This window comes from Ipomoea triloba, chromosome 13 (genome assembly GCF_003576645.1).
Source record: "Ipomoea triloba cultivar NCNSP0323 chromosome 13, ASM357664v1".
NCBI lineage: Eukaryota > Viridiplantae > Streptophyta > Magnoliopsida > Solanales > Convolvulaceae > Ipomoea > Ipomoea triloba.
The window spans coordinates 7,351,884-7,377,149 of record NC_044928.1 but is presented as its reverse complement, the minus strand read 5'-3'; the positions used below and the strand labels follow the sequence as shown (position 1 = coordinate 7,377,149).

At 34.9% G+C, this 25,266-nt stretch overlaps 2 protein-coding genes across 2 annotated transcripts; both read right to left on the bottom strand.

Moving 5' to 3' along the window:
• Positions 1–3,470: 3,470 nt before the first annotated feature.
• LOC116001124 lies at positions 3,471–5,405 on the bottom strand. The gene has a single exon (XM_031241017.1). The coding sequence runs from the start codon at positions 5,403–5,405 to the stop codon at positions 3,471–3,473; it is 1,935 nt and encodes a 644-aa protein (XP_031096877.1).
• An 8,523-nt stretch (positions 5,406–13,928) lies between these two features.
• LOC116002717 (ACT domain-containing protein ACR8-like) lies at positions 13,929–16,943 on the bottom strand. The gene is made up of 7 exons (XM_031242883.1): positions 16,547–16,943; positions 16,181–16,226; positions 15,939–16,053; positions 15,715–15,782; positions 15,069–15,620; positions 14,873–14,977; positions 13,929–14,700 (listed from the first exon to the last, which is right to left on the bottom strand). Exons 1-7 carry the CDS (start codon positions 16,606–16,608, stop codon positions 14,332–14,334), a joined length of 1,317 nt encoding a protein of 438 aa, XP_031098743.1. The 5' UTR covers positions 16,609–16,943; the 3' UTR covers positions 13,929–14,331.
• Positions 16,944–25,266: the final 8,323 nt, after the last annotated feature.

Here is a 25,266-nt window from a genome sequence, read left to right as displayed (position 1 = left end):
AACACATCCAAAATAATGCGTCATAACTTCTCTGCTCCTAATTGTACATTATCGAATACTGTGTAGTGTATATTTGCATACCTAGTGGTGTGTTTTTTGGTGATACGTACCTAATGGTGCATATTTGTGTTGTGCATTTTCTAACAATGGGTGATATATATATATTTGTATACCTAGTGGTGTGACGACACTGACATCACGTTAAGGCGTGACTACACCTGAACTTTAATATTATATATATATATATATATATATATATATATATATATATATATATATATATATAAGTATTATATTGCGTTCAAATGAAAACGGTGTACCCAGGAGAGAACTGAGAACGCTTCGAAGCGCGCCACGTGTCCAGATGTAGTTGCACCTAAGGTTATAACTAGGTGCATGAATGTTAACAAGGTAAATTACTTGCACTTGCACGTGAAAATAGGTGCACAAGTGCATGTAAAATGTATTACATGTTCAAGTAAAATGTACATTGAGCATCAGTATTAAGTGCACCAAACGTTATAACTAGTTGCACCTAATGGTATAATTAATTGCACCTAGGTGCACGAATGTTAACAAGATAAATTACTTGCACGTGTAAGTGAAAATAGGTGCACTTGCAAGTGATTTTACTTGCACTTTTTACTTGCAAATGTGCACCAACTACTTGCACTTATAACACATTTACTTGCACCAAAGTTCGAGCTATTTAGGAAATATGCCACCACGTTGTTTTTTTTTTTTTAAATTACATCTGATTCGTTGATTTGCCCACGTGGACGGCTTTGGATCGTTCTTAGTTCTCTCATGGGTACCCATTCTCATTAGAGCGCCTCTCTCTCTCTCTATATATATATATATATATATATATATATATATATATATATATATATATATATATATATATGTATATATATATATATGTCTACATATATATATATACATATACATATATATATATATGTATATATATATACACACATACATATATATACATATATATATATACACACATATATATATATACACACACACATATATATATATATAGACACACACACATATATATATATACATATATATATACACATACATATATATACATATATATATATATGTATATGTATATATATATATACATATACATATATATATATATGTGTGTGTGTATGTAGATTTTTATTCAAATGTGGCCGCGCCCTTACGTGCGGCCGTGCGGTTTACACCACTCAATGATGAGTGGTGTAAACCGCACGGCCGCACGTAAGGGCGCGGCCACACCTGAACATGACCTTGTGTATATATATATATATATCTGTTCAAATGTGGCCGCGCCTTCCCGTGCGATCGGTGCGGTTCACACCACTCAATGTTAGAAAATGCACCACGCAATATTAGAAAACGCACCACAATGAAAATATACAAAAGCACCATAAAACACACCACACACCCAAAATAACGCACCATAACTTTCCTGCCCCTAATGGTGCATTTGCTAACACTATGTGGTGTATATTTGCATACCTAGTGGTGTGTTTTTTGGTGATGCGTACCTAATGATGCATATCTGAATGGAGCATTTTCTAACATTGAGTGGTGTATATTTGTATACATAGTGGTGAGGCCGCACTGACCGCACGTTAAGGGGCAGCCACACCTGATTATGACCCTATATATATATATATATATATAGTAATAATCAAATAGGACCACCTCTTTCTTGAGTCCCGTAAGACCTTCATAAATGCATGCAAGCTACCCTGTGTGCATTCATGTAGTAGCTTCTGTCTATTTACGGTTTCATGGGAATAGGTATTGTGGTTTGTGCAACATTTTATTTATTTTATTTATTCCTCATCCCGTTAGTTTGGTTGTAATTTCAATTTGACATTTGTGTTTGAAAATTAATTTTTGTATGAATTAATTTTATGAATTATAAATATTTTGTTTTACTTTATATATTTTCAAATATATGTTCTTACTTTATATTTTTTTAAAATATATTGATTTTATTATTTTATATTTTAATATGTGAAAAAAACCTATTTAAATTTAAAACTATTTAAATTTGGAAAAAGTGTCAAATAGGCCACTGAACTTATCGCTTTTGTGCAATTCAACCATCAAACAAGTAAAATATGTGCAATTAGGACATTTTTCTAAATTTTTTTAATTCAATTTGAGTTTAAAATTTCAATATTGACTCCCAACTACTATGGTAGAAGAAAATGTCACTCATAATACATATATGTTAGTAATATAATTGAATTTTACCGGAGAATTTTTGTAAAAATGGTCCGATTGCACAAATTTGCTTGTTTGATGGTTAAATTGCACACTTTTTAAGTTCAATGGCCGAATTGCACAAAAGCGATAAGTTCAGTGGCCTATTTGAGACTTTTTCCTTTAAATTTTATGAAGATGTGCGTTTTAGTCTTTTTACATTTATCAACTTATCAAAAAGCTAATTTTACCAAACACTTTTAAGTATGACAGCTAGCTTAACAGCTCTTCATATTTCAGTTTCGAGCTTATAAATTTTCAACTTTTACCTACTTTTCAACTTTCAGCTACCTTTTTAGCTAAGTTTGGCAAACATAGCCTTATACATTTTCCATAATTTCCTATTATCATTTTCAATACTTAATTCTTACCTTTTTTTTCGTTTAATATAATCAGAAATGCACCAGCTTGACACATTAAGGAATAGCCCACAGGGCATTGTAGAGCTCATCTACCTGTCAGAATAATTGGAGCTCCTGATGACCTCCCTTGCCCATCTGCCTAGCCCTTTCCCTGTTCCTGCAACCAGCCTCAGAGTGAAGTCCTGCAGAAGACCACCATCATCAGCCCATGCCTCATTCACCTCTCTTCTGCACATCAAGCCTCAAAGTGGTGCCCAGCAGTAGGCCCACCATCATCAGCCCATCTTATGCATAATCTTGCCCAGGGGTCACAGCAAAATGAGGGATGCCCTCCAAGGACACCAGCCTCCAAAATCCATCTGGAAGGCCACCCTCTCTCAAAATAATCAGACTTTGCCCCTCACATCTTTCAACCAAGCAGCTAGCCAAACAGTTCACACTTGCTTTGCATCTATTCCAAACAGTTTTCCCTCCCTGAATCATAGCCTTCTCCCTCAGAAGCCTAGGCTCATCAGACTCAAATTCCACATTCACAAGTTTTTTCCTTCTGCACCAAGCCCATATTGCTTGCACCCCCCTAACCTCATTCAATGATTGTCCATCTTGGACAGAGAAGACACCAGCCAGACAGAACTGGCCCTTAGTATTCCTTATGAAAAAGCTACAACTTTTCCCCCCAACCCCTTCTGCCATATTAAACTTAATCCACCCTCTTGGAGGCTTACACCATCCATCTTTAGTGAACACCTTCTGCACTCCAAATCCCTTAGTCCTTCTCAAGATTGCCTCCTAATTAGGTGGGAATGGATCTCACCTTGGCCATTTTCATGTAATGCACTCAGCTATTCCTTTTGCAACTTTAAATTTGATTATTGAAGCTGAGCTTTTTCCTTTTCCATATCTACATTGGGTGAAGCCAACCCACAGCTCCCAGATTATTACTATGGGCAACCTTTCAATCATGAATTTCTCAAGTCTATTCTTTACCTTTCTCCCCCACCAATGATAACAGATCTGTTCAAGAGTCCTGGGCTGCACACTCATCCCTAGAGATCTCCCAAAATAGCCCCAGACTTCCTTTGCTACCTCCCCTGTGCAGAACACATGTTGCAGAGTACAAGATGTTGGAACAACACAGCAATTGCACCTTGAGACCATTTGGTATCCAAATCTAACCAACACATCATCTATAGGGGCCTTCCTTTTGAAAACTCTCCAAGCCATAAAAGCCATTTTCCAGGGCACATGTTTCAACCATACCCTCCTGCTCCAATGCTTAGAGCAAACCCTACTACCTTCCTCTCTTCTTTCAAACTCTTTGGCTGCTGCAAATGTAAACTGACCACTTGATTCAGGTTTCCAAAGTGCCTTGTCAGTCACCCCCTCTCTCAGAGTCATTCTTAGCACCCTCTCACTCAGCCTATCATCCAACTCCTCCACCTCCCACCTCCCATTCCTGTAAAAATCACACAGATTCACCTTTGCCCTTGTTTTCCCCTTAATCCCCAGCACCTTTGCCATTGCTCCCTCACCTGACCAATTATCCCACCATAGGTTCACCCTACCCTCCCCAACTTTCCACAGAATTTCACCCTCCACTCTATCCCTTGACTCCACCATTCTCCTCCATACATGGGAGTCCCTATATCGCCATGCTTTACAGACAGGATTAGACCTACTGCAGTATTTTGCCCTTAAGTAATCCCCCCATAGTGATTTCTCAGTTTTGAAGTGCCACCACAATCTTGTTCCAGCAGCAGCCACCATTTCCCTTAGACTAGTAAAACCAACCCCTCCTCTATCAATACTCTTTGCCAAGGAGCCCCAGGAACTCCAATGGTACTTCTGCTTACCATCCACCTCACCCCAAAAAAAGTTTGCAAAAGCCCTCTCCAGCTGCTTAATCACAGCCTTAGGAGGGTTAATAGCTGAGAATACATGCATTGGAAGTGCCTGCAACACAGTTCTGATCAGCACTGCTTTGCCCCCTTGAGATAGGAGTCTGGTATGCCACCCTTTGCATCTTGTTGTGACCCTGTCAATCAAAGATGAAAACAAGTCCACCCTCTTTCTGTCCCTATATACAGGGCATCCAAGGTATGTAAATGGAAACAGCTTATGCTGATATTTTGTTATTGCCCTCACCCTCCCCACTTCCTCATTGCTAACATTCTTATGCATAAAAAAACCACTTTTACTTTTATTAACCAATTGACCAGATACACTCTCATATTTCTCTAAAGCCCTCATTATTTTCCTCAACTCACTCCCCTTCCCTGTTGTAAAGACAATCATATCATCTGCAAAAGATAAGTGGTTAATTTCAGGGCCCCCCCTTGCCTGAGTAAACCCAGCCCCATTCAATCTCAACAAACAAGACAACAATTCAGTAGCTAGAATGAGAAGGCTAGGGGACAAAGGATCACCCTGCCTAAGGCCTCTTATAGAATGAAAAAAACCACACTGCCTACCATTAACAATGACTGAGTACCAATTGTTGTTTATTGTCCTGTCTACCAAATCCACCCACCCTCTACAGAAACCAAACTTTTCCAAGACAGCTAAGACACATTTCCAGGACATCCTGTCATATGCCTTAGTCATGTCAAGTTTCAAAATAACATCCTTGTTTACAGTAGTCATCCCCTGACACAATTCTTGTGCCAAGAGAATATTATCTATTATGTTTCTTCCCTTTACAAAACCAGCCTGATATGGACCAATAAGCCTAGCCAAAACATCAGCTAATCTCATAACCATGATCTTAGAGACAATCTTATTGCAAAAGTTGCTTAGGCTTATTGGTCTATAGTCAGTGAATGTGGCTGGATTTGGGACCTTTGGAATTAAAACTATTGATGTGTGTGTCATGAATTTTGTTAAGGACTTGCCCTCAAAGATTTGGATTATTACCTCACACAAGTCACCTTTGATGATCTCCCAACAGCTTTGATAGAAACCTCCACCAAAGCCATCAGGGCCTGCTGCACTGTTAGGATTCATACTGAAAACACAGTCCCTTATTTCTTCTTCCAATGGTTTTTACATCAATCTTCTATTTTCCTGCTCAGTGACCCTTTCCTGCAAACATTCAAGCACTGTTAGCTCAAGCTGAGTTTCCTCAGCAGTAAACAATTTCTAGTAGAACTCTACTGCAAGATCAGCCACTTGGTCCTGATCTGTTATCCATTCTCCCTCATCATTTTTTATCTTGTGAATCACCTGCTTCCTCCTTTTTTCCCTCACCAAGCCCTGGAAATATTTTGTGTTTCTCTCCCCCTCCACTACCCACTGCAAATGAGACTTTTGTTGCCAATACTTCACCTCCACCACAACTGCCCTCTACAACTCTGCCTGGGCCTTTTTATATTTGAGCATGTTCTCTTCAGAGTGGTCATTCTGTACTGCTTCCTCAGCCACCCTCATCTCACCCTCCCTCTTTTTTATATTCTCAAAGATGTTCCCAAAGACCTCCCAATTCCACCTAATCAACTCCCTCTTTACTTTTTTCAATTTTGTTTTGAACCTATATATTGCATTACCTTCCACCCTCTCCTCCCAAACCCCCCTCACAACCTCAGAGAATTACTCATGGTCACTCCACATGTTCAAGAACATGAAAGGCTTTTTTCCAATTTTCATATGAGATTCCACATCTAGTACCATTGGTGAATGATCAGATGAAGTCTTAGATAGGTACTGAATGTAGGTCTTTAGCTTGTCCTCCCAACCAGTGTTTACTAATCCTCTATCCAGCCTTTTCCAAACAGCCCCCTCTCCCTGTCTTCCATTCCACCAGGAGAAAGACCCCCCATAATAAGCCACATCTCTAAGGCCAGCCTTTGCCATGTTATATGGAGTCCCACCCTTTTTTTCCTCACTGCTTAAGATGCAGTTAAAATCTCCTAAAGCAATCCAGCATTGTTCCCCTGTTATACCTTCAGCAAATGATTCTAAATACTCCCATAGCTCCCTCCTCACTCCTGTATTACAGCTTGCATATATGAAGGTCATAAGTACCTCCTTGTCAACTTCTGCCAGTCCCACCTTCAAAGTTATAGCCTGTTCTGTTACATCTACCACATCCACCCTTACCTCCTCAGACCAGGCAATCCACATCTTGTCATTCTCAGTGCCCTTTCTCATGTCCCACCCCAAGGAAATACTCAAATCTTTTCTATGACACTTCTCCCTCATTGGTTCACTAATGCAAACAGTCCATGGCTTATAAACCCTCACCAAGTTTTTGATTCTGTAAGAGGAGCCTTGGGAACTCACCCCCATTACATTCCAATAAATGATCTTCATAAACCTCTGCTGGGTGGCCTACCACCCCGTTTTTGAGCAGTGCTTCCTTTCACTCCAAACCCCCCACCCATCTTTGTAGTGTCTTCCCCTATTTTTGCCATTTCCTCCACCTTCTTCTGATTTCTTGTCTGCATAGGTGACAAATTCGTTTAATATAATCAATATAAGTTTTATGACAAGACTATAACAAAAAGAAATTAAAAAATTGTGTAAACTATAGAGCTTTCTTACAAATATAATGTTTTGAAATGATGGAATTCTAATACTTGTAAACACACAATATTTAGATACATTAATATATGTTTGAAAGTTTGACTTAATCACTGTTACCTATACAAGCAATTGAGAAGATTAACGTTGTTGTGAAGTTTCCAATTTTCCAATAGAAGTCAACTGTCAAAATCTTGCATTGCAAAACGGTTGAAAAGAACTGCTCAGCGGTGGGAAACAAAAGGAATGCCTTCACATGTTTATATTGTCCAAGTCGCCGGTTAGTTGGTAAATGGTCAAAAGCAGGATTTTATGACCGACTTATGTTGACTAACAACATATATACCTACGCGTTTTCTTCTCAATTAACATTATTAACATCGTTAGTTATAACAACATACGTTCTATAATCATGACTATCACAATCTCCTAATATTTAAAATCTTTCTCGAAAGTAGAAATGAATCCATACACATTGACTGACATTGTGAAAAGAAAAATAGTACTCCAAAGTTCTACTTCGTACTTTTATTTCCTCACACAAAAGTTTGATGTTAATACTTTTTTGGAATTTACGAGATGAATATAACATATTATATCTTGCCACATCATGGAGTAAAAGTGAGAGAGTATAAAATGGGAGTCCATATAGTAGAACAATTATTTGATCTGGATCGATATATCTTTTAAATTTCTTTCTTTATATTTAGCTACAATTGTGAACTTTGAGTTATTTGTCCTGGATTGACCTTGTGTTAGCACAAGATTGTAATGATGTGGATTTTGAGTGGTGTCATGACAAACTCCCAGAAGGTTCAGAGAATGTTAGATTACCTTAGAGAATGTTAGATTGTTGAGATTGTTAGGTGCCTATGTTTGATTAAAATTGAGATATCTAATGCAATTCTGTTTGGTTTAAGGTTATCTTTTATTATATATACATGTGTGTGTGTGCGCGTGCGTGTGCGTGTGTCACACACACACTTTAATACCCTTAACATATTTTCATATATTTAATAAACTTAAAAATTAAATTAAAATAAATAAATAAGATAATGGTATCATATACAATTACATAATTTAAAAATATTAACTAAAATCTTGAACTTTAGAAACAAGCCACTGAACACTCCAAATGTATGCAATTTCACCTGATAGCTTGCTTATGTGGATGGTGAGTTGGCATTTTATTTTAATAATTTATTTTAATAATTTATTATTAAAAATTATTTTAAAATGTCAAACTCACCGTCTACGTAAGCAAGTAACCCGATAAAATGGATGGTAACCTACTATCAGGTGAAATTGCATACATTTGGAGTGTTCAATTGTCTAATTGCACTTTTTTTTGTTCAATGACCTAAGTGACCTAGTTACACTTAGGTTACGTTCAGCGGCCAATTTGAACTTTATTCCTTAAAAAACATAACTAAATATAATATATAATAAGTTAACATAATATATATATATATATATATATATATATATATATAATTAAAATGGTAAAATATATAAATATTCAGGGGCGTTTGGTTCAGGTCATCTGAGATTACCAGGTAATCTTTTCATGAATCTGGTAATGTTATATTACCTTGTTTGGTTCAAATTAAGAGATTACCTAGTATGTTATATTACCTCAAAACTTATGTGGCGGTAATATTACAAGGTAATATGATTACCCCCATTTTCTTAGGTAATCTTAGATTACCTTGAATTGTTCCAACTTTACCCTTGTTAACTAATCCTTATATAATAATAATAATAATAATAATAATAATAATAATAATAATAATAATAATAATAATAATAATAATAATAAGGGTCACACTTGTGTGAGACCGTCTCACGGATCCTTATTCGTGAGAAGGGTCGGGTCGGGTCGGATCGAAACAACATGCAAATGTCATACTTATATGTGCAAATGTCATACTTATATGCTCAAATATAATACTAATTAAGAATACAATTTTTGTTACTTATAAGAGAAAAAGTATTATATTTATCATAATAAGTAATGTTAATAAATGCCCTTACTTATAAGGGCAAATATAATACTTTTGATGAAAAATGTAATACTTTTAAATCGAAATGTAAAAGTATTATATTTTCTTTTAAAAGTATTACATTTACCATTATAAGTAACAAACTTTTTATTTCTGATTAGTATTATATTTGAGCATATAAGTATGCCATTTGTGCGTATAAGTATTACATTTGCATTTTGACTCAACCCGTCTCACGGTGAGACGGTCTCATACAGGTTTTGCCTAATAATAATATATATAAAATAAATATATGTTTATATAATCAAATATATATACATGTATGTGTATTTATATATTTATTTTTTTAATATTAAGCATCGATATACATTCATACATATAAATCAATAAAGTAATATTATATTTCACAATCCAAACAAAACACATCAGGTAATCTTACATTCCCAAAATCTCACATTATTTTCTTGAAGGTAATCCTATTACTTGTGGTAATCCAAGATTCTGTGAAACAAACGCCCCCTCAAGGTAATCTTAGATAACCTAAGAAAGGTAAGGGAATCACATTTCCTTCAAAATCCTATGTGGAGAGCATGGTGCATTCCTTGGGGAATGTTATATTCCCTTGGGAAAGTAAGATAACTTGAATCAAACATATGAATGCAAGCTTTGGAATGTTTCATTCCATTGGTTATGTTGTATAACTTGAACCAAACACCCTAAATGCATATTATCATATTTGTAGAGAATTCATTTCATGTACAATTCAATTGGTGAGACTAGGGCTGTTAACGAACCGGACATAAACGAACGGAGGTTGTTCGTGTTCGTTTGTTAAGGATTTTGGAGTGTTCGTGTTCGTGTTCGTTTGTTAAGGTTTGTAAAATTCATGTTCGTGTTCGTGTTAGTTTGTTAAGCATTTATTAGTGTTTGTTAACGTTCGTGAACAGATTCACGAAAGTGTTCATACGTTCATAAAGAGGTTTGTGAACTCTTAATTACCAAACACCTAAACATATTCATGAACACAATTCGTTCGTGAACAAGACATAATCTACATTCACGAACAATAACCAAACAAATAACACAACTATATATGTTTGTGAACATGTTCATGAACATTATTAAATGAACACTTAACGAGCTTGTTCGCGAACATTACTAAACGAACATAAACGAGCTTGTTCGCGAACATTACTAAACGAACACAAACGAGCTTGTTCACGATCTCTTATCAAACGAGATTACCACTGTTTAGACTTTGTTCGTTTATTAACCGAGCTCTAAATTTTGTTTGTTAATGTTCGTTTATATTAATAAACGAACATAAACGAACGCTTAACGAACACGAACACGAACACGAGTAATTTGTCGAAAGGTCTATTCTATTCGCTAAGACAAGTAAAAGGTGTGCAACTTGGTTTGTAGATTCTAAATAATCTATAAAGTCACATGTGATCCATCCTAAAAGCGGTCACATTTACATGGTCATGCTTTACGACGACTTTTTCTCCATAAACATTATAAAAATGTCATTTATCTTGCAATGGAAGAACAACTGAGCTAATTCCTTAAAGCGTTGAATGGTAACTCAAAATTGAGATATTAGAAGCTTAATACAACCAAAAAATATCTTTCAACATAGCAAAGAAATTTGCATTTTTTTCTTAAATTATGAGTCAAGTGTGAGTTTCGTCCATAATTAGTCATATTCATGGCTATTTCCTCTATATATATATATATATATATATATATATATATATATATAGATTTTGGTTCAGGTGTGGCCATGCTCTCCCGTGCGGCCATGCGGTCACACACCACTCAATGTTACGAAATACACCACTCAATGTTAAGAAACACACCACAATGAAACACACCACAATGCATATTTGTGTGGTGTGTTTCTTAACATTGAGGGGTGTATTTCGTAACATTGAGTGGTGTGAACCGCACGGACGCACGGGAGAGCACGGCCACACCTGAACCTGATACATATATATATATATATATATATATATATACATACATACATATATATATATATATATGTATATATATATATATGTATGTATATATATATATATATGTATATATATATATATATCTATATATATATATATATATATATATATATATAGATATATATATATATATACATATATATATATATATATATATATATCTATATATATATATATATATATATATATATATAGATATATATATATATATACATATATATATATATATATATATATATCTATATATATATATATATATATATATATATATAGATATATATATATATATACATATATATATATATATATATATATATCTATATATATATATATATATATATATATATATGTATGTATATATATATATATATATATGTCTATATATATATATATACATACATATATATATATATATATGTATATATATATATATGTATGTATATATATATATATATGTATGTATATATATATATATATGTATGTATGTATATATATATATGTATGTATGTATATATATATATGTATGTATGTATATATATATATGTATGTATGTATATATATATATGTATGTATGTATGTATGTATGTATATATATATATATATGTATGTATGTATGTATATATATATATATATATGTATGTATGTATGTATATATATATATATGTATGTATGTATGTATATATATATATGTATGTATGTATGTATATATATATATGTATGTATGTATGTATATATATATATATGTATGTATGTATGTTCAAATGTGGCCGCGCCTTCCCGTGCGGTCGGTGCAGTTCGCACTACTCAATGTTAGAAAATGCACCACTCAATGCCTTTCCGTGCGGTCAGTGTGGTTCGCACCACTCAATGTTAGAAAATGCATCACTCAATGTTAGAAAACGCACTACAATGAAAACACCAAAAAACACACTACACATCTAAAATAATGCACCATAACTCCCCTGCCCCTAATGGTGCATTTGCTAACACTATGTGGTGTATATTTGCATACTTATTGGTGTGTTTTTAGGTGATGCGTACCTAACGTTGCATATTTGTGTGTTACATTTTCTAACATTGAGTGTTGTATATCTGTATACATAGTGGTGCGGGCACACTGACTGCACGTTAAGGGGCGGCATCACCTGATTATGACCCTATATGTTAAAAATCAAAAGTAAGACCTTTTATAAGTGCTCATTTTGGTAATTCAAATAACAATAATAGTCACTATTATAACCAATGTTGCAGAAGACGCTAGGCAGTAGTTGGGCTCCTAGCGCTAAGGCAGCTTAGTAGAAGCATAATGATAAAGGTAGTGTTTTAGACTTGCGAGGTAGAATACAATAAATTTAAATCAAGTAGAAGTTTTTCTATTCACTAAAACAATATCCAAGGCATTTTATAATAGGAGCAGCCCATTAGGTACAGGCGAGGCCGGTGACGATGAGGCAATTCCATGTATCGACTACGACGATGGGTGGATAAGGAGGCTGAGGACTGTGGCAACTATGACAGTGAGGACTGGATGGTTGGACTACAGCAACACTTGGACGCTAAGGCTCTACGGCTGTGGAGAGAGTGATGCTAAGGTTGAATGCTCTATAGTCATCGATGCTTTGAACTTTTGTTGGAGGGATTTTAGCCAATTGCGGTTGACCAAGTTGGCGCCCAGTCGGCTGGCCAACTAAAAGCCACCTATGGGTGAAATCATCTCGCCTAGGGGTGTCTAGAGCCTAATTGACACCTAAGCGGCCGCTTAGACCAATTTTTACAACACTAATTATTACTATGAATTAATCCCAAAAATAGTTCTTCGGCTATAATGATTTTATCACTTTTAGTCATTGACTTAAAATTTTGTCAAACTTTGTCCCATGCACATTGAAAATAAGGGAATAATTATCAACACAACTCTAAATAACAGCTCTCTCTCAATAAACCTACTCTTGGCAATGTGGAACATTCATGCTGCTCTTGTGAATCTCAACTTACAAGTAACAACATAAGAGCAACCACAATGATTGTTGAAACTTTTGGGCTTTTATCAAGAACATGTGCAAGTAAGAAAGAGAAAGACAAAGAATGTTTTTTTTAGAAAATAGAAGAAAAATAAAAGTCATTGGGACGCACCAATTAGTTGCACCGCACGCAACACGCACTAGTTGCGTTTTTTTTTTTTTACTTTCTTGAAAATCTCACTTTTTATAGTCAATAGGAATGCTCTAAGTTTTCATGACCGTGACTATCAAAATCTCCACGTATTTAAAAGGTCGATATCTTGATTTGTAGATTCTAAATAAATCTAACGAGTGATATGTAATTCATCCTAAAAGTTATCATGTTTTCAAAGTGCAAAATATATATATATATATTCACTTGTCTAAGTAACCATAAAACTAGTTGAGCTCATTCTTTGAAAGGATGATTGGTAACTCAAATTTGGAATATTTGAAGCTTAATACAACCGTAAAATAATTTTTGAAATAGTAGCAAAATTTACATTTTTGTCATTGAGTTAGCCTTGTACGTTTAGACCCTAATTATTTTAAATTGCAAATTTGATCTTTTAATTAGTCAAAATTATTTCTTTTATTTTTTTTAGTGTAACTTCCATAAGGCTAAATTTACGATTTGCTGATAAAAAGTTAATTCCAAAATACTACTTGAGAATATTCTTAATCTCAGAAGAAGCATCCAACAAGAAAGCCAAGACATGGGAGAACATGATGAATTGCAGATGAGAGGAAGAACACGACAGTTAAAATTGTATATAAGAATAAAGTCAAAACATTGAATTTAAGATAAAAAGTGGCTATGTACAAATCAATATTCTTTGCTGTATCTCCGCCAGCCTGTCCTCCATGTCGCAATAAATCTGTAAACCAAATCTCGTTCACCCACTTCCTCCTGTTTTTTACTATTTCTATCTTCCCATTACACTTCACAGCTATTGTAATGGGGCGTGGGAGGGCCCCACAATCACCCACCTACCCTGTTGCCTGTCTACCTGTTCTACCACCCACTGTAATAACTGCTATCACCAAACCCCAATTTTTTTTTTACTATTCCTATCTATGTACAACATATGCCTAGGGCTTTGAGGTCGTTTGTTGTTGTTGTTGTTGTTTGTTCGTCGTGAATTCAAGAACACGATTTGATTAATCCCAGGTTGTAGAGATTCCGCCTGACGATGCTGCCAAGCGAGAGCAGCATGGCGCCACCAACGCCCACCGCGGGTTGTTCCTCCTCCTCCTCGGCCTTCTGGTGATTGATCGTCGGCAGTTCTTTCACTTTCAAGGCACCCAACCCGACTTTTTGTCGGACTGCCTCAATCATCTTTGGATCTGCTGGATTCCCACTAGCATCTGTCACGTAGAACACGTTTGTTGCGGTTTCTCCCATTGTTGATATCTCGGCTCTTGTCACGTTCACCCCGTTTTCCCTGAACGTTCGTGTTACGTCCGCCAACAGCCCTTGTCTGTCGCTCGTGCATAGCTCAAGCCTCATGCCCTGTTCGCATAAAACACCATTTAGTACACAAGAAATATGCTACGTTTCACTGTGAGTTTAAACTTTTAATCGAGACAGAATACACGTCAATTTATACATTTAGTTAAGTCAGAATACAGTAGTCAGTTAAAACTTTTAGTTAAAAGAAAAAATTCACACTTCAATTCAATACCTCGGATGCTCTTCGTTCTATAGCAGCTTGTAGGCAAAGAATCACGCGTTGTTTCTCAGCGTCTGAGCTAATCGGGGTGCCATCGGTGTGTCTAATGAAGAACTCCTGAGACAGACAACGAAACATCCTTGAGCAAACAAGTTAAGACAATAATCAAGGAATCCACAAAATGGTTAAGGAAGGAACATATGTATACCAAGGATGCTCTGTCACCGGCCGTGTTCAGAGTGGCGTGGAACACGACATACTGCATATCCGTGAGCGTGCAAACGACATCGAACAGAAGCTTAGTTCTGTCCTTGCACTGAATGTTCACAACAGAATAGCCTTTCTCCAAGCAATTCAAGACCGAGACCACAGGGACGACCGTCTTATTCCTCTCGTAATCACGGTCCGCAAACATCATCTGGTGAAGCCTCCTCTCCGTGTGCGTATCCGCCATGGAAACGCACGTCCTAGCGCTCCGGATATCGTTGTCTCCCTTCAAAACATTCCTTAACCGCGCCTCGATCCTGTCTATCTTCTGCGAATCCTCAATGGGGGACCCCGAATCGCAGTCTTTAAGGTATATCAGAGACGCAATTCTGCCGTTGTGAGTCCACACCTTAGACTCCACCACATTGCACTGCAAATCAGACAGCACGGCGAAAACCTCAGACAACAATCCGATTCTATCCGTCCCGGTTAACTCCAACGCCGTCAATCCATCAAAACATTTCGAACTCGAGTGATGAATTGTCTCCAAAGACTGTCACAACTCACAAAATCAGTCCAAGAAATCGAACCAAACCAAACCATCATTAATTACTATCGTTAAAACTGTTAAAACCTAACTAATTTACCTGCTCGATGTATTTAATGACACTCTCGTCAGTTAATTTGTTCCCATCCAAATCCGTAACATGAAACACTGTAAACAAACAAACAAAAAAAAAAGGTTAAACACTTAAACGTCATGATTAAGGAAAGATCCGAGAAATCAAAACCAAAAACTGTTAACTAGCATGCGCCACGCCGGCGGCGCACTATAGCAAAATAAAGAACGATATCCGTAAATTGCGCTCACCGTCCATGAACCACCGACCGTCGGAGGAGACGTAGGCTTTCTTGATTGACAGATTCAGATCCGTGAGAACCTGAACAGCTTCCAGAAGAATTCCGTGCTTTCTCGCACTATCAATCTGAGAAGAAAAAAAAAGACTTTTTTTTAATATAATTTATTAATTTACTATATATATATATATATAATTTGAAAGACTGTTTGAGCGGTGTGAACGGTGCCGTGAAGAGCAAGGCGGAGACGCGTACCATAACGCGGGTGGCGGTGGTGCAACCGGCATTGTCGATCATGACCCTGTGAAAGTAATAACAAGGGCAAGTCAGACTCAAATTCATTTACTTTGGGAAAAATTTTGAAAATTTAAAACTTTGATAGGGTCTAAGTCCTCTTGGAAAACGACTGATCAGCAGAAAAACTTCTAAAATTGCATCGGATTGGGAGGATAAAATATGAAAGAGTCAAGCAAGCCTTTGAAAAGTAAGACCCCTACCCAATTACGTTACAATCCTTAACCCACATAACAAAATCAATTTTAAACATAATTTACTCGAAACCTAAGAAGAATCCCAGAAAACAAAAATCAAGAGAAATACTAGGAGGAGCAGAGTTTTTACCTGGGAGTATTCATGCGAATAACGAGCTTCTCATACTCATCCAAATAAGTAGGCCACTCCATATTTAAATTAAACTCCAAACTTTCTCTGCAATTCTTCCGTACGGGAAATCTCCGGCGATCGGAGGGAAGACGAAGACGACGACTTTGGGAGGTCTTCGGGTTCGGGTTCGGGTTCGGGCTTTTGGAGCTCAGTGAGGCCGAGTTGCCATTCGAAGCTGGGAGATAAGAGAGAATAGCGGCGGTTTAGCGTTAAGAAGGAAAGTTCACGCCTTTCCCGTATTATATGTATATGAAGATGAAGAAGAAGAAGAGCTTTGTGAGAAGGGGAATGAACAGTGGGGAGGATTTTCTCTCTCTACACTCGCGAGCGCAAAGCACGCTTTGTTGGGTCTCTCAGTCACGGCCCCCCGTATTTATATATTTCTTTTTCTAATTGCCTAATTTATTTCTTTTATTTTTCGTTTTAATTTATTTTTTCCTGTTAAAAAGCGTGGTTTGCATATGTCACGTGCCGTGAGTCATGGCTGCCCCCTGCCCGACGTGACCTAAAACTTCGTTTTTTAAAAAATTTTCTTTTTTAATGCTCCGTTAACTTTCTTGCCAACGGAGTTTTTTTTTTTTTTTTTTTTTTGAAAGCTACGGAGTATTTTCTTAGTAGTATCACTACTTACCTTTTCTTAATCGATAGGGTAATTGAAAATTTTAAATTTCTTTTATCAAACTCGATATTATGTCTAGTAAAACTCCAACGGTGATAAAATTTAATTTTGACCACTATTTTGAAGTAATTAACATGTAATGTTTATTTTTTTAATACTTAAAATTTATATTTTTATTTTGAAGTAATTGACATGTAATGTTTATTTTTTTAATACTTAATTTATATTTTTAGAAATTTAAAAAATGTGAAATTTACCCTTGAGTCGATTAAATAATAAAATGATGTCTCATAAATTTTTTTAAAAAAAACTCAATAAGTATCTTAAATCAAAATATAGTGAAATTGAGTTCTGAAGTAACATATTTAGTAGGTTACGGTGGCATGCATTTCACGTGGATTTTTCCCCTTCTCTTCTAATTGGACTTCCTTATATGCATCTATCTTTCTCTCACGCAAATCATGAAAAGATTAACAAAAATTGGACGAGACAATTGTCTCTATTGAGCAACAACACGTCTATAGCTTTATTAAATCTCAATAATAGCGCAGGTACAATTGTCTTAAATAAGTATAGATCCGAACTCATAATAATTACAATGAATCATAACTTTGAAAAAAAAGTAGTCAATTGGATTCCAAAGTAACACATTCAAAATGTTACCGTTGACGTGCAACCCACATGGAACTTTATTTTCTCCTTATCTCCAAATTGGACTTCTTTAAACGCATTGTTCATATCTCTTTCATGCAAATCACAAAAAAAAAAAAAAAAAAAAAAAGACTAACAGAAAGATAAATAAAAACAAATATCTTTATCTGGTAATAACACATCTATATTTGTCTTAAATGAGTTTNAAAAAAAAAAAAAAAAAAAAAAAGGACTAACAGAAAGATAAATAAAAACAAATATCTTTATCTGGTAATAACACATCTATATTTGTCTTAAATGAGTTTAGATTTGGTCTCTATGACTTTTATTAAGACAACGGTGGCCATGTCACCCTTTTGTCTGGCAATAACACTACTATAGCTATTTTAAATAAGTCTAAACTCTATGACTATTGAACAATGCAATGAGGTCTCATAATTTTTTTTTTCACGGGAGTGGAGGGTTGGGGTGATTGCGGGTAAATAATTCAATAAAGTATCTTAAATAAAAAAAATAGTCACTTAAATTCTAAAATAACATATTCAGCATGTGTACCACTTACGTGTATACCACGTGAACCTTTTTTTTTTTTTTCTAATTCTCTTATAATTGGACTTCTTTGTATGTATTCTTTATATCTCTCTCACACAAATCACGAAATGAATTAACATAAGATGAATGGAAAGAATTATCTCCATCTAGTAACAATATAACTATAACTGTCCTAAATGAGTTTAGATTTATACTCTATGACTTTTAACTCAAATGTGTAGTGTCACCCCTCTATGGTGGCCTTTGTCACATGAGACGTGAAGGACCATAATTAGGACACATGTATAGAAGTTCGACATTTATTTATATTTTTTTAAATTAGAAAAATGTCAAATTTGCCTCCATAGTTGATTGAATAACACAATGAGGTCTCATAACACACACACACTCACTCACTCACTCTCTCTCTCTCTCTCTCTCTCTCTCTCTCTATATATATATATATATATATATATATATATATATATATATACATACATACATACATACATACATACATACATACATACATACATATCAATGGAAGTATCTTAAATAAAAAAAAAAATTGTTGATAGATCCTAAAGTGGCATATTCAACATGTATACCATTGACGTGCAACCTATGTGGATCCTTTTTTTTCCCTCTCTCCTAACTGGATTTCCTTGCACACATTCTTCATCTCTCTCTCTCACAAATCACAAAAACGATTAACAAAAGTTGGATGGAAACAATTATCTCCCTTTGGCAACAAGACAACTATATTGATGCAATAAATGAGGCAAGTCATTGGTCAACTGGACAAGCCATGAGAAAATTGTTTGTCATATTGTTGACATCGAATTTGGTGATTAGGCCTGAAAATATCTAGAATGCTGTGTGGCAACATCTTTCAGAGGATGCACAGTTTAATAGATGAAGATTTTTACAAAAAGAAGGTTTTCCTCACAAATGAATAACGATTTTTTAATTATATAATTTTTATTATTTACTAATGATTTAATGAATCTAACATTCTTTTTATTACACTTTTTTGTGCATGACAGGCTTGATATTAACAAATGACGGTAAGAAGAATTTTGGTTTGATTGAATTGGAGAAATTGCTACAGTTGTACAATAAGTCTTTGAAAGACTTTCCTTAAATGTTATTAGCAAACTTTGATGATATATGGTTGGCTGACAATTGGTTGTTGTTTGAGGAGCTAGCTTATGATCGCGAAGCTTTATAGGAAGAGAGTCAAAGTATGGAAAAATAATTAACTGATGAACAAAAGGGTAGTACATGAAACAGTCTTGGGAGATGTATCATTGCACAACGGTGGATTGTTTTTTGTATACGGTTACAGGGGGACCGATAAGACATTTCTTTGGAGGGCTTTGTTTACAAAATTGTGATCTAAGGGTGATATTGTTATCAATGTTGCTTCAAGTGGTATAACCTCATTGCTTCTACCTGGAAGAAGAACTGCACTCTAGATTTGCAATACCAATTTCTTTGAATGAAGATTCAACATGTAATATTAGTCAAGGTAGCCACCTCGCGATATTAATTGTAAAGACAAAGTTAATAATTTGGGACGAAGCATCGATGATGCACAAGCACTGTTTTGAAGCACTAGATAGAACAACAAGGAATTTGATGTGATTCCACAATCCGTTGAGTGCTAAAAAGACATTTGGTGGTAAGACGGTTGTTTTTGGAGTGACTTTAGGCAAATATTACTTGTTATACCTAAAGGTAAAAGGCAAGATATTGTATTGGCTACAATAAATTCTTCTTATCTTTGGATACATGTAAACTTCTTAGGTTAACAAAGAATCTCCGATTAAATAGGATGGACCTCGGGGTTGATCTACAACAAGTTGAAGATTTTGCAAAATGGATTGCATCTATGATCTATCAAAGATGGTTATGCAAATGTTAACATCCCTCAGGAAATGCTATTGCCCTCTACCGGTGATCATATAGCCACAATTGTAGATAGTACATTTCCTATGTTCAAGAATGGTGAATGTGATTATAGCTACCTAGAAAGTCGCGCAATATTAGCTCCAAGACTTGATGTTGTTAACTCCATAAACGATTATATGAGTCAATTGCATGTAGCTGAGAGCAAGACTTACTTCAGTTGCGACACAATTTGTAAGTCTAATTCAAGCAACGGTATCCTTTCAGATGTGCATACTCTTGAGTTTTTAAATGGCTTGTGAGCATCTGGTATCCCTAACCATACATTAACACTAATGGTGGGTTATCCTGTAATGTTATTGTGGAATATAGATCACACGCTTGGTTTATGCAATGTACTATGTTTGTCATCACCAAATTATCAGATTATGTTGTAGAAGCAAAAATAGTAACTGGTAACAACTCCGAGACTCGGGTGTTAATACATAAGATGTCAATGACTCCATCAGATCTAAGATTTCCATTCAAATTCCATATAAGGCAATTCTCTTTGGCGTTTTCGTATGCAATGACCATAAACAAAAGTGAAAACACACATTGTTGTAGAAACTTGTGTTTGTACATGGTCAATTGTACGTTGCTGCATCCAGAATTAGCAACCCTAACGTTTTAAAAAATTTGATTTGCAGTGACGGTGAAACGAGTTGTACTTCAACTACCAATGTTGTTTACCATGAAGTATTCAATAATTTGTAATTTCAATTCAATTTTTATTAAGTTTTGTCATGCCTTACTTTTTATACTAATTTGTGATACATTTATTTCTAACTAACAACTTCTTTTAGTATCACAATTTTTTATATATAAGTCAGAAACTTCATCAATGAATATCTTTACAAAATATCCTTCATGCTAATATTAAAATAACTTAACTTACCAACATATAATTCTTATCCGTGCGATAAAATAACTTAACTTACCAATATATAAGTCTTATCCGTACATCACACAGGACAATTACTAGTTATTTGTTAAATATTTAAGAGATACAAAGTAAGTGAAATATTTAGTGTCATTTAATTTGATAAACAAAAATGACAAGTTTGTATTACCTAAGGTATTGCAATAATTACTACTTCTCTTTAACATTGTAATGGTTTTTTATTAAGTTAATTCCAGCAAAGGTCCTCTGAGTATAGTGATTTTCCAAAATTGGTCCTTGTCTTTTAATTTGGACAAATTAGACACTTGACTATCAAAATCTTTCCAATGTTGGTCCTTCCGTCACATCACCGTTATTTGGACGTGAAAATAAGGGGTAAATATGTCATTCTAGCTAATTGTCTTCTTCTCTTCATTCCACCGTGGCTTTCAACAGTTACCGTGGTTATGTGATTCAACTACACCTCAGTATCATCTCGGAAACGACGTCGGATTTGTGGTTCTTGACTACCCTGCCTCTAATTGCGATTACAACCATCTCAAGCTCGGGTCAACCTCATTCCGCCGCCGCATGATACGCACGGAGGCAACGGAGGCGTTGCTCGACAGAAACATGCCAATGCTTATTCCAAATCCTCCATGGAGCGGAAACCCAACCGCCGCCATTAGAGTCAAAGATCTGAATGCATATCAAAATTTTTTAGATCTAACAAGCTCTTGGGCCTTCTCCGAGTATCGGAGAACTCGGAGTAGGAGGATGAGATGAAGGAGGTGCAGCGGAAGGTAGAGGCGTTAGATCAGTTGAAGAGCGTGACGAAGTGGCTGTAGAGCAGCGAGGCCAACGGTGTATTGCTCGGAGCCATTTCGCTACTGGTGGCACTGCTCGACACCGGCGACACTGCACTCCGGCTCTTGACTCCGTCACCGCTACTGTAAGACCTCTTTCCTTCACCGGCAAAAATTTGTTCGTCGGCGATGATTCTATTTTCGATGATTAGATTCCACTGCTAAATCTGCTTCTAATAAGGTAAAATCACCACTGAAATATAATTTTCCTAAAAGTAACATTATTGTTTATCTTCAATCTTCATGTGTGTATTTTCTTGCTGCATTCCCATCTTCCCCTAATTTTTTCAAAGAAATATTTAAATATAAGAAAGGCTGAGATGTGTTTATATTCCCACTAAAATGCTTCTGAGCTTCTTCCACTCCTACTACAATCTAGTCTTTGATCTCACTGAGAAAATGCTCTTGAATTCATCAACTTTTGGTATTCTTCACACGTATTGTTCTTTGCTCCGGTGGTTTTCTTTACTGCATAGTGTTCTCAGGCTTTTGAGAAAATTAGCTGAAAATGTTGAGGTGTACTTCTGTCACATGACCATTGTAAGCTGAAAGCTATGGTGGAATGGAGAGGAAGAAGACAATTAGCTGACGAAATGACGGTTTTACCCCTTATTTTGACGTCCAAATAACAGTCATGTGACGGAAGGACTAACATTGGAAAGATTTTGATAGTCGAATGTCAAATTTGTCCAAATTAAAGAAATTTGTCCAAATTAAAAGACAAAGACTAATTTTGAAAAATCACTATACTCAGAGGACCTTTGCTGGAATTAAATCGTTTTTTAATTTTTCTTTTTTCTTTTACTATGGTATATTAGCCATAAATTTATTAATCATATATAAAGAAAGATTTTGTGGTCAAGTGACCCTAACCTAAAGTTTGATTCCCCAACTCCTATTAAATCTTCTCTAGAATTCAAACTTGTGACCTCCCATTTAGGAGAGTCATGCTTATGCCACTTGACCACAAGATCTTTGGTAATTAAATTCTTTAATAAAGCCATAAGGGCTTACCTTTTTCAGCTGCATTGCACTGCCGCATAAACCATGAATCTGCTGGGCTGGATGAGCAACCTTCTATTTGGCCTCTATACCAGTAGTAGAGTGGATCAATTTTAGAAAGATATAAAATACAATGTAATATAATAACATTTCACACGCTAAATATTACATAGTAATTCTTGTAAAAAGAAATATAACATTATGCACAATATAATAAACTTTGTGTATCATTTTATGTATTATGTATTGGTTAAACAAATATCTTTATATATTTTTTGAAATTTTTATACATATACTAACAAATTCAAATTTTTATATTTAATAATACTTTTATAATATCTAAATATATAAATTAAATATATTAATTGTAAATTAACTATTATACAAAATACATATTTTAAATTGTATTTGATTTAGTTTTTTTTTTTTTTTTGGGTCAAGAAGAATGGCAAGCCAGAACCACTAGCATTACTGACTTCGCACAATAATGTAGCACAATAAAATACTCATGATACTCGTAGTGGGATCCGTTATTTCCTCCCACCCTCCACAATGAACACTTGCAGGTCTTGCCATGAAATTAAATGCTTGGTTCTTAAATCTAAATTATCTTAAGAATTAAAAATTAAAGAATTTTTTGCAAACCCTATTGAAGTTCTCTCGTCTTTGGTTTTCTTTAAGGTCGCCGCCTCCGTGAAGCAAGCGGATCGGAGGCGGCGTCCGATCGTCTTCCCTTGCTGCCATCAGGGCCGGTCCTGAGCACGGGCGGGATGGGTGACCGCCCAAGGCCCCATACTAGAAGGGGCCCATCTATATATATATATATATATATTATAGTGTTACAATTAGTGTTATAGTTATATTAGAAAACAAAAAATTAGTGTTATAACTATATTAGAAAACAAAAAGTTAAGAATATATGAGACTGCAGGAAGTTGGAATCAATGCTTAAAGAAATAAATTTAGAAATAGAATCGACACGGGGACACCTAATTATCTATTAGAATCAACACCCTAACCAGCTAACCCATTCGTCTTCTTTAATAAAAATTTTTCCATTCGTCTTCTTTAATAAAAATTTTCCCAACCGGCTAACCCATTCGTCTTCTTCAATAAAATTTTTTCCCAATTTGATTCATCCTCGAATCTTTGTCGACGATCAACGATTGTTCTTTTGTTTGCCGGTTTGGGCCCCATTGTCGGTTGTAATTTGTAAATTTTATTCTATTTGTAATTTGTTCTGTCTTTATTTCTTCTGCAACACTGCACACAAGCAACACAATACACCTATAAGGCATTAGGGATTTAGGACTATAAATCTATAATTAATTAATGCAAATATGTAATGGGATAATGATTTTTGTGATTTCTGTAATTCTTGAATATATATATCTACACTTATAATAAGAGCCAATAATGTTAGACCCCTAATTGGAACTAAAAAAATGTTGGTGTTATAGTCTGCTATAACATATTGTACTTTGTGTTCTTCTTATTGTGCAACTTTCAATTAAATCTACACTTATAATAAGAGCCAATAATGTTAGACCTCTAACTGGAACTAAAAAAATGTTGGTGTTATAGTCTGCTATAACATATTGTACTTTGTGTTCTTCTTATTGTGCAACTTTCAATTAAATTCCTAATATATCCTAATCTTTTACAATTTTACCAAATTTTTTCCGTTAAATATAACGGAAGTTTAACATTAAATTTTTTTAGGCAATTTGTTTCTTTATTACAGTTTTCAAAGAAATTGGAAATATTCTATAATACAATTTTGTATATATTCCTAACTTAAAATTAGAATATTGAAATCTTAATAAGATTCTATAATACAATTTTGTATAGATTCCTAACTAAACCATTATTCTACCCAAAACAACAGTATATAAACCCCTCCTCTTCTCAATGGTATTCACCCAAAATTAAACCTAACATATTCTGCAACACATCATCTACTTGACATTCTATAGATATGATTGTCAAAATATTATCATGTTAATTCTATTATTTGTATTTGTACTCATAATGATTACAGTTTAAAAAAAAAATCAATGATCTCAAATGTCATTGTCAAACATGTCCAGACAAACGATAAAGTACTTGATCACAAATACAGTTACACATGGATTTTAAATGGTCAGACCGGTGTCCAAACAAGTGACTATGATGA

Coding starts and splice junctions, on each gene's coding strand:
- LOC116002717 (XM_031242883.1), bottom strand. CDS start 16,608: ATGGAGTGGCCTACTTATTTGGATGAGTATGAGAAGCTCGTTATTCGC. Junction 15,783..15,938: donor CGGTCGGTGGTTCATGGACG/GTGAGCGCAATT, acceptor GTTTGTTTACAG/TGTTTCATGTTACGGATTTG. Junction 15,621..15,714: donor TCATTAAATACATCGAGCAG/GTAAATTAGTTA, acceptor GAGTTGTGACAG/TCTTTGGAGACAATTCATCA.
- LOC116001124 (XM_031241017.1), bottom strand. CDS start 5,405: ATGGTTATGAGATTAGCTGATGTTTTGGCTAGGCTTATTGGTCCATAT.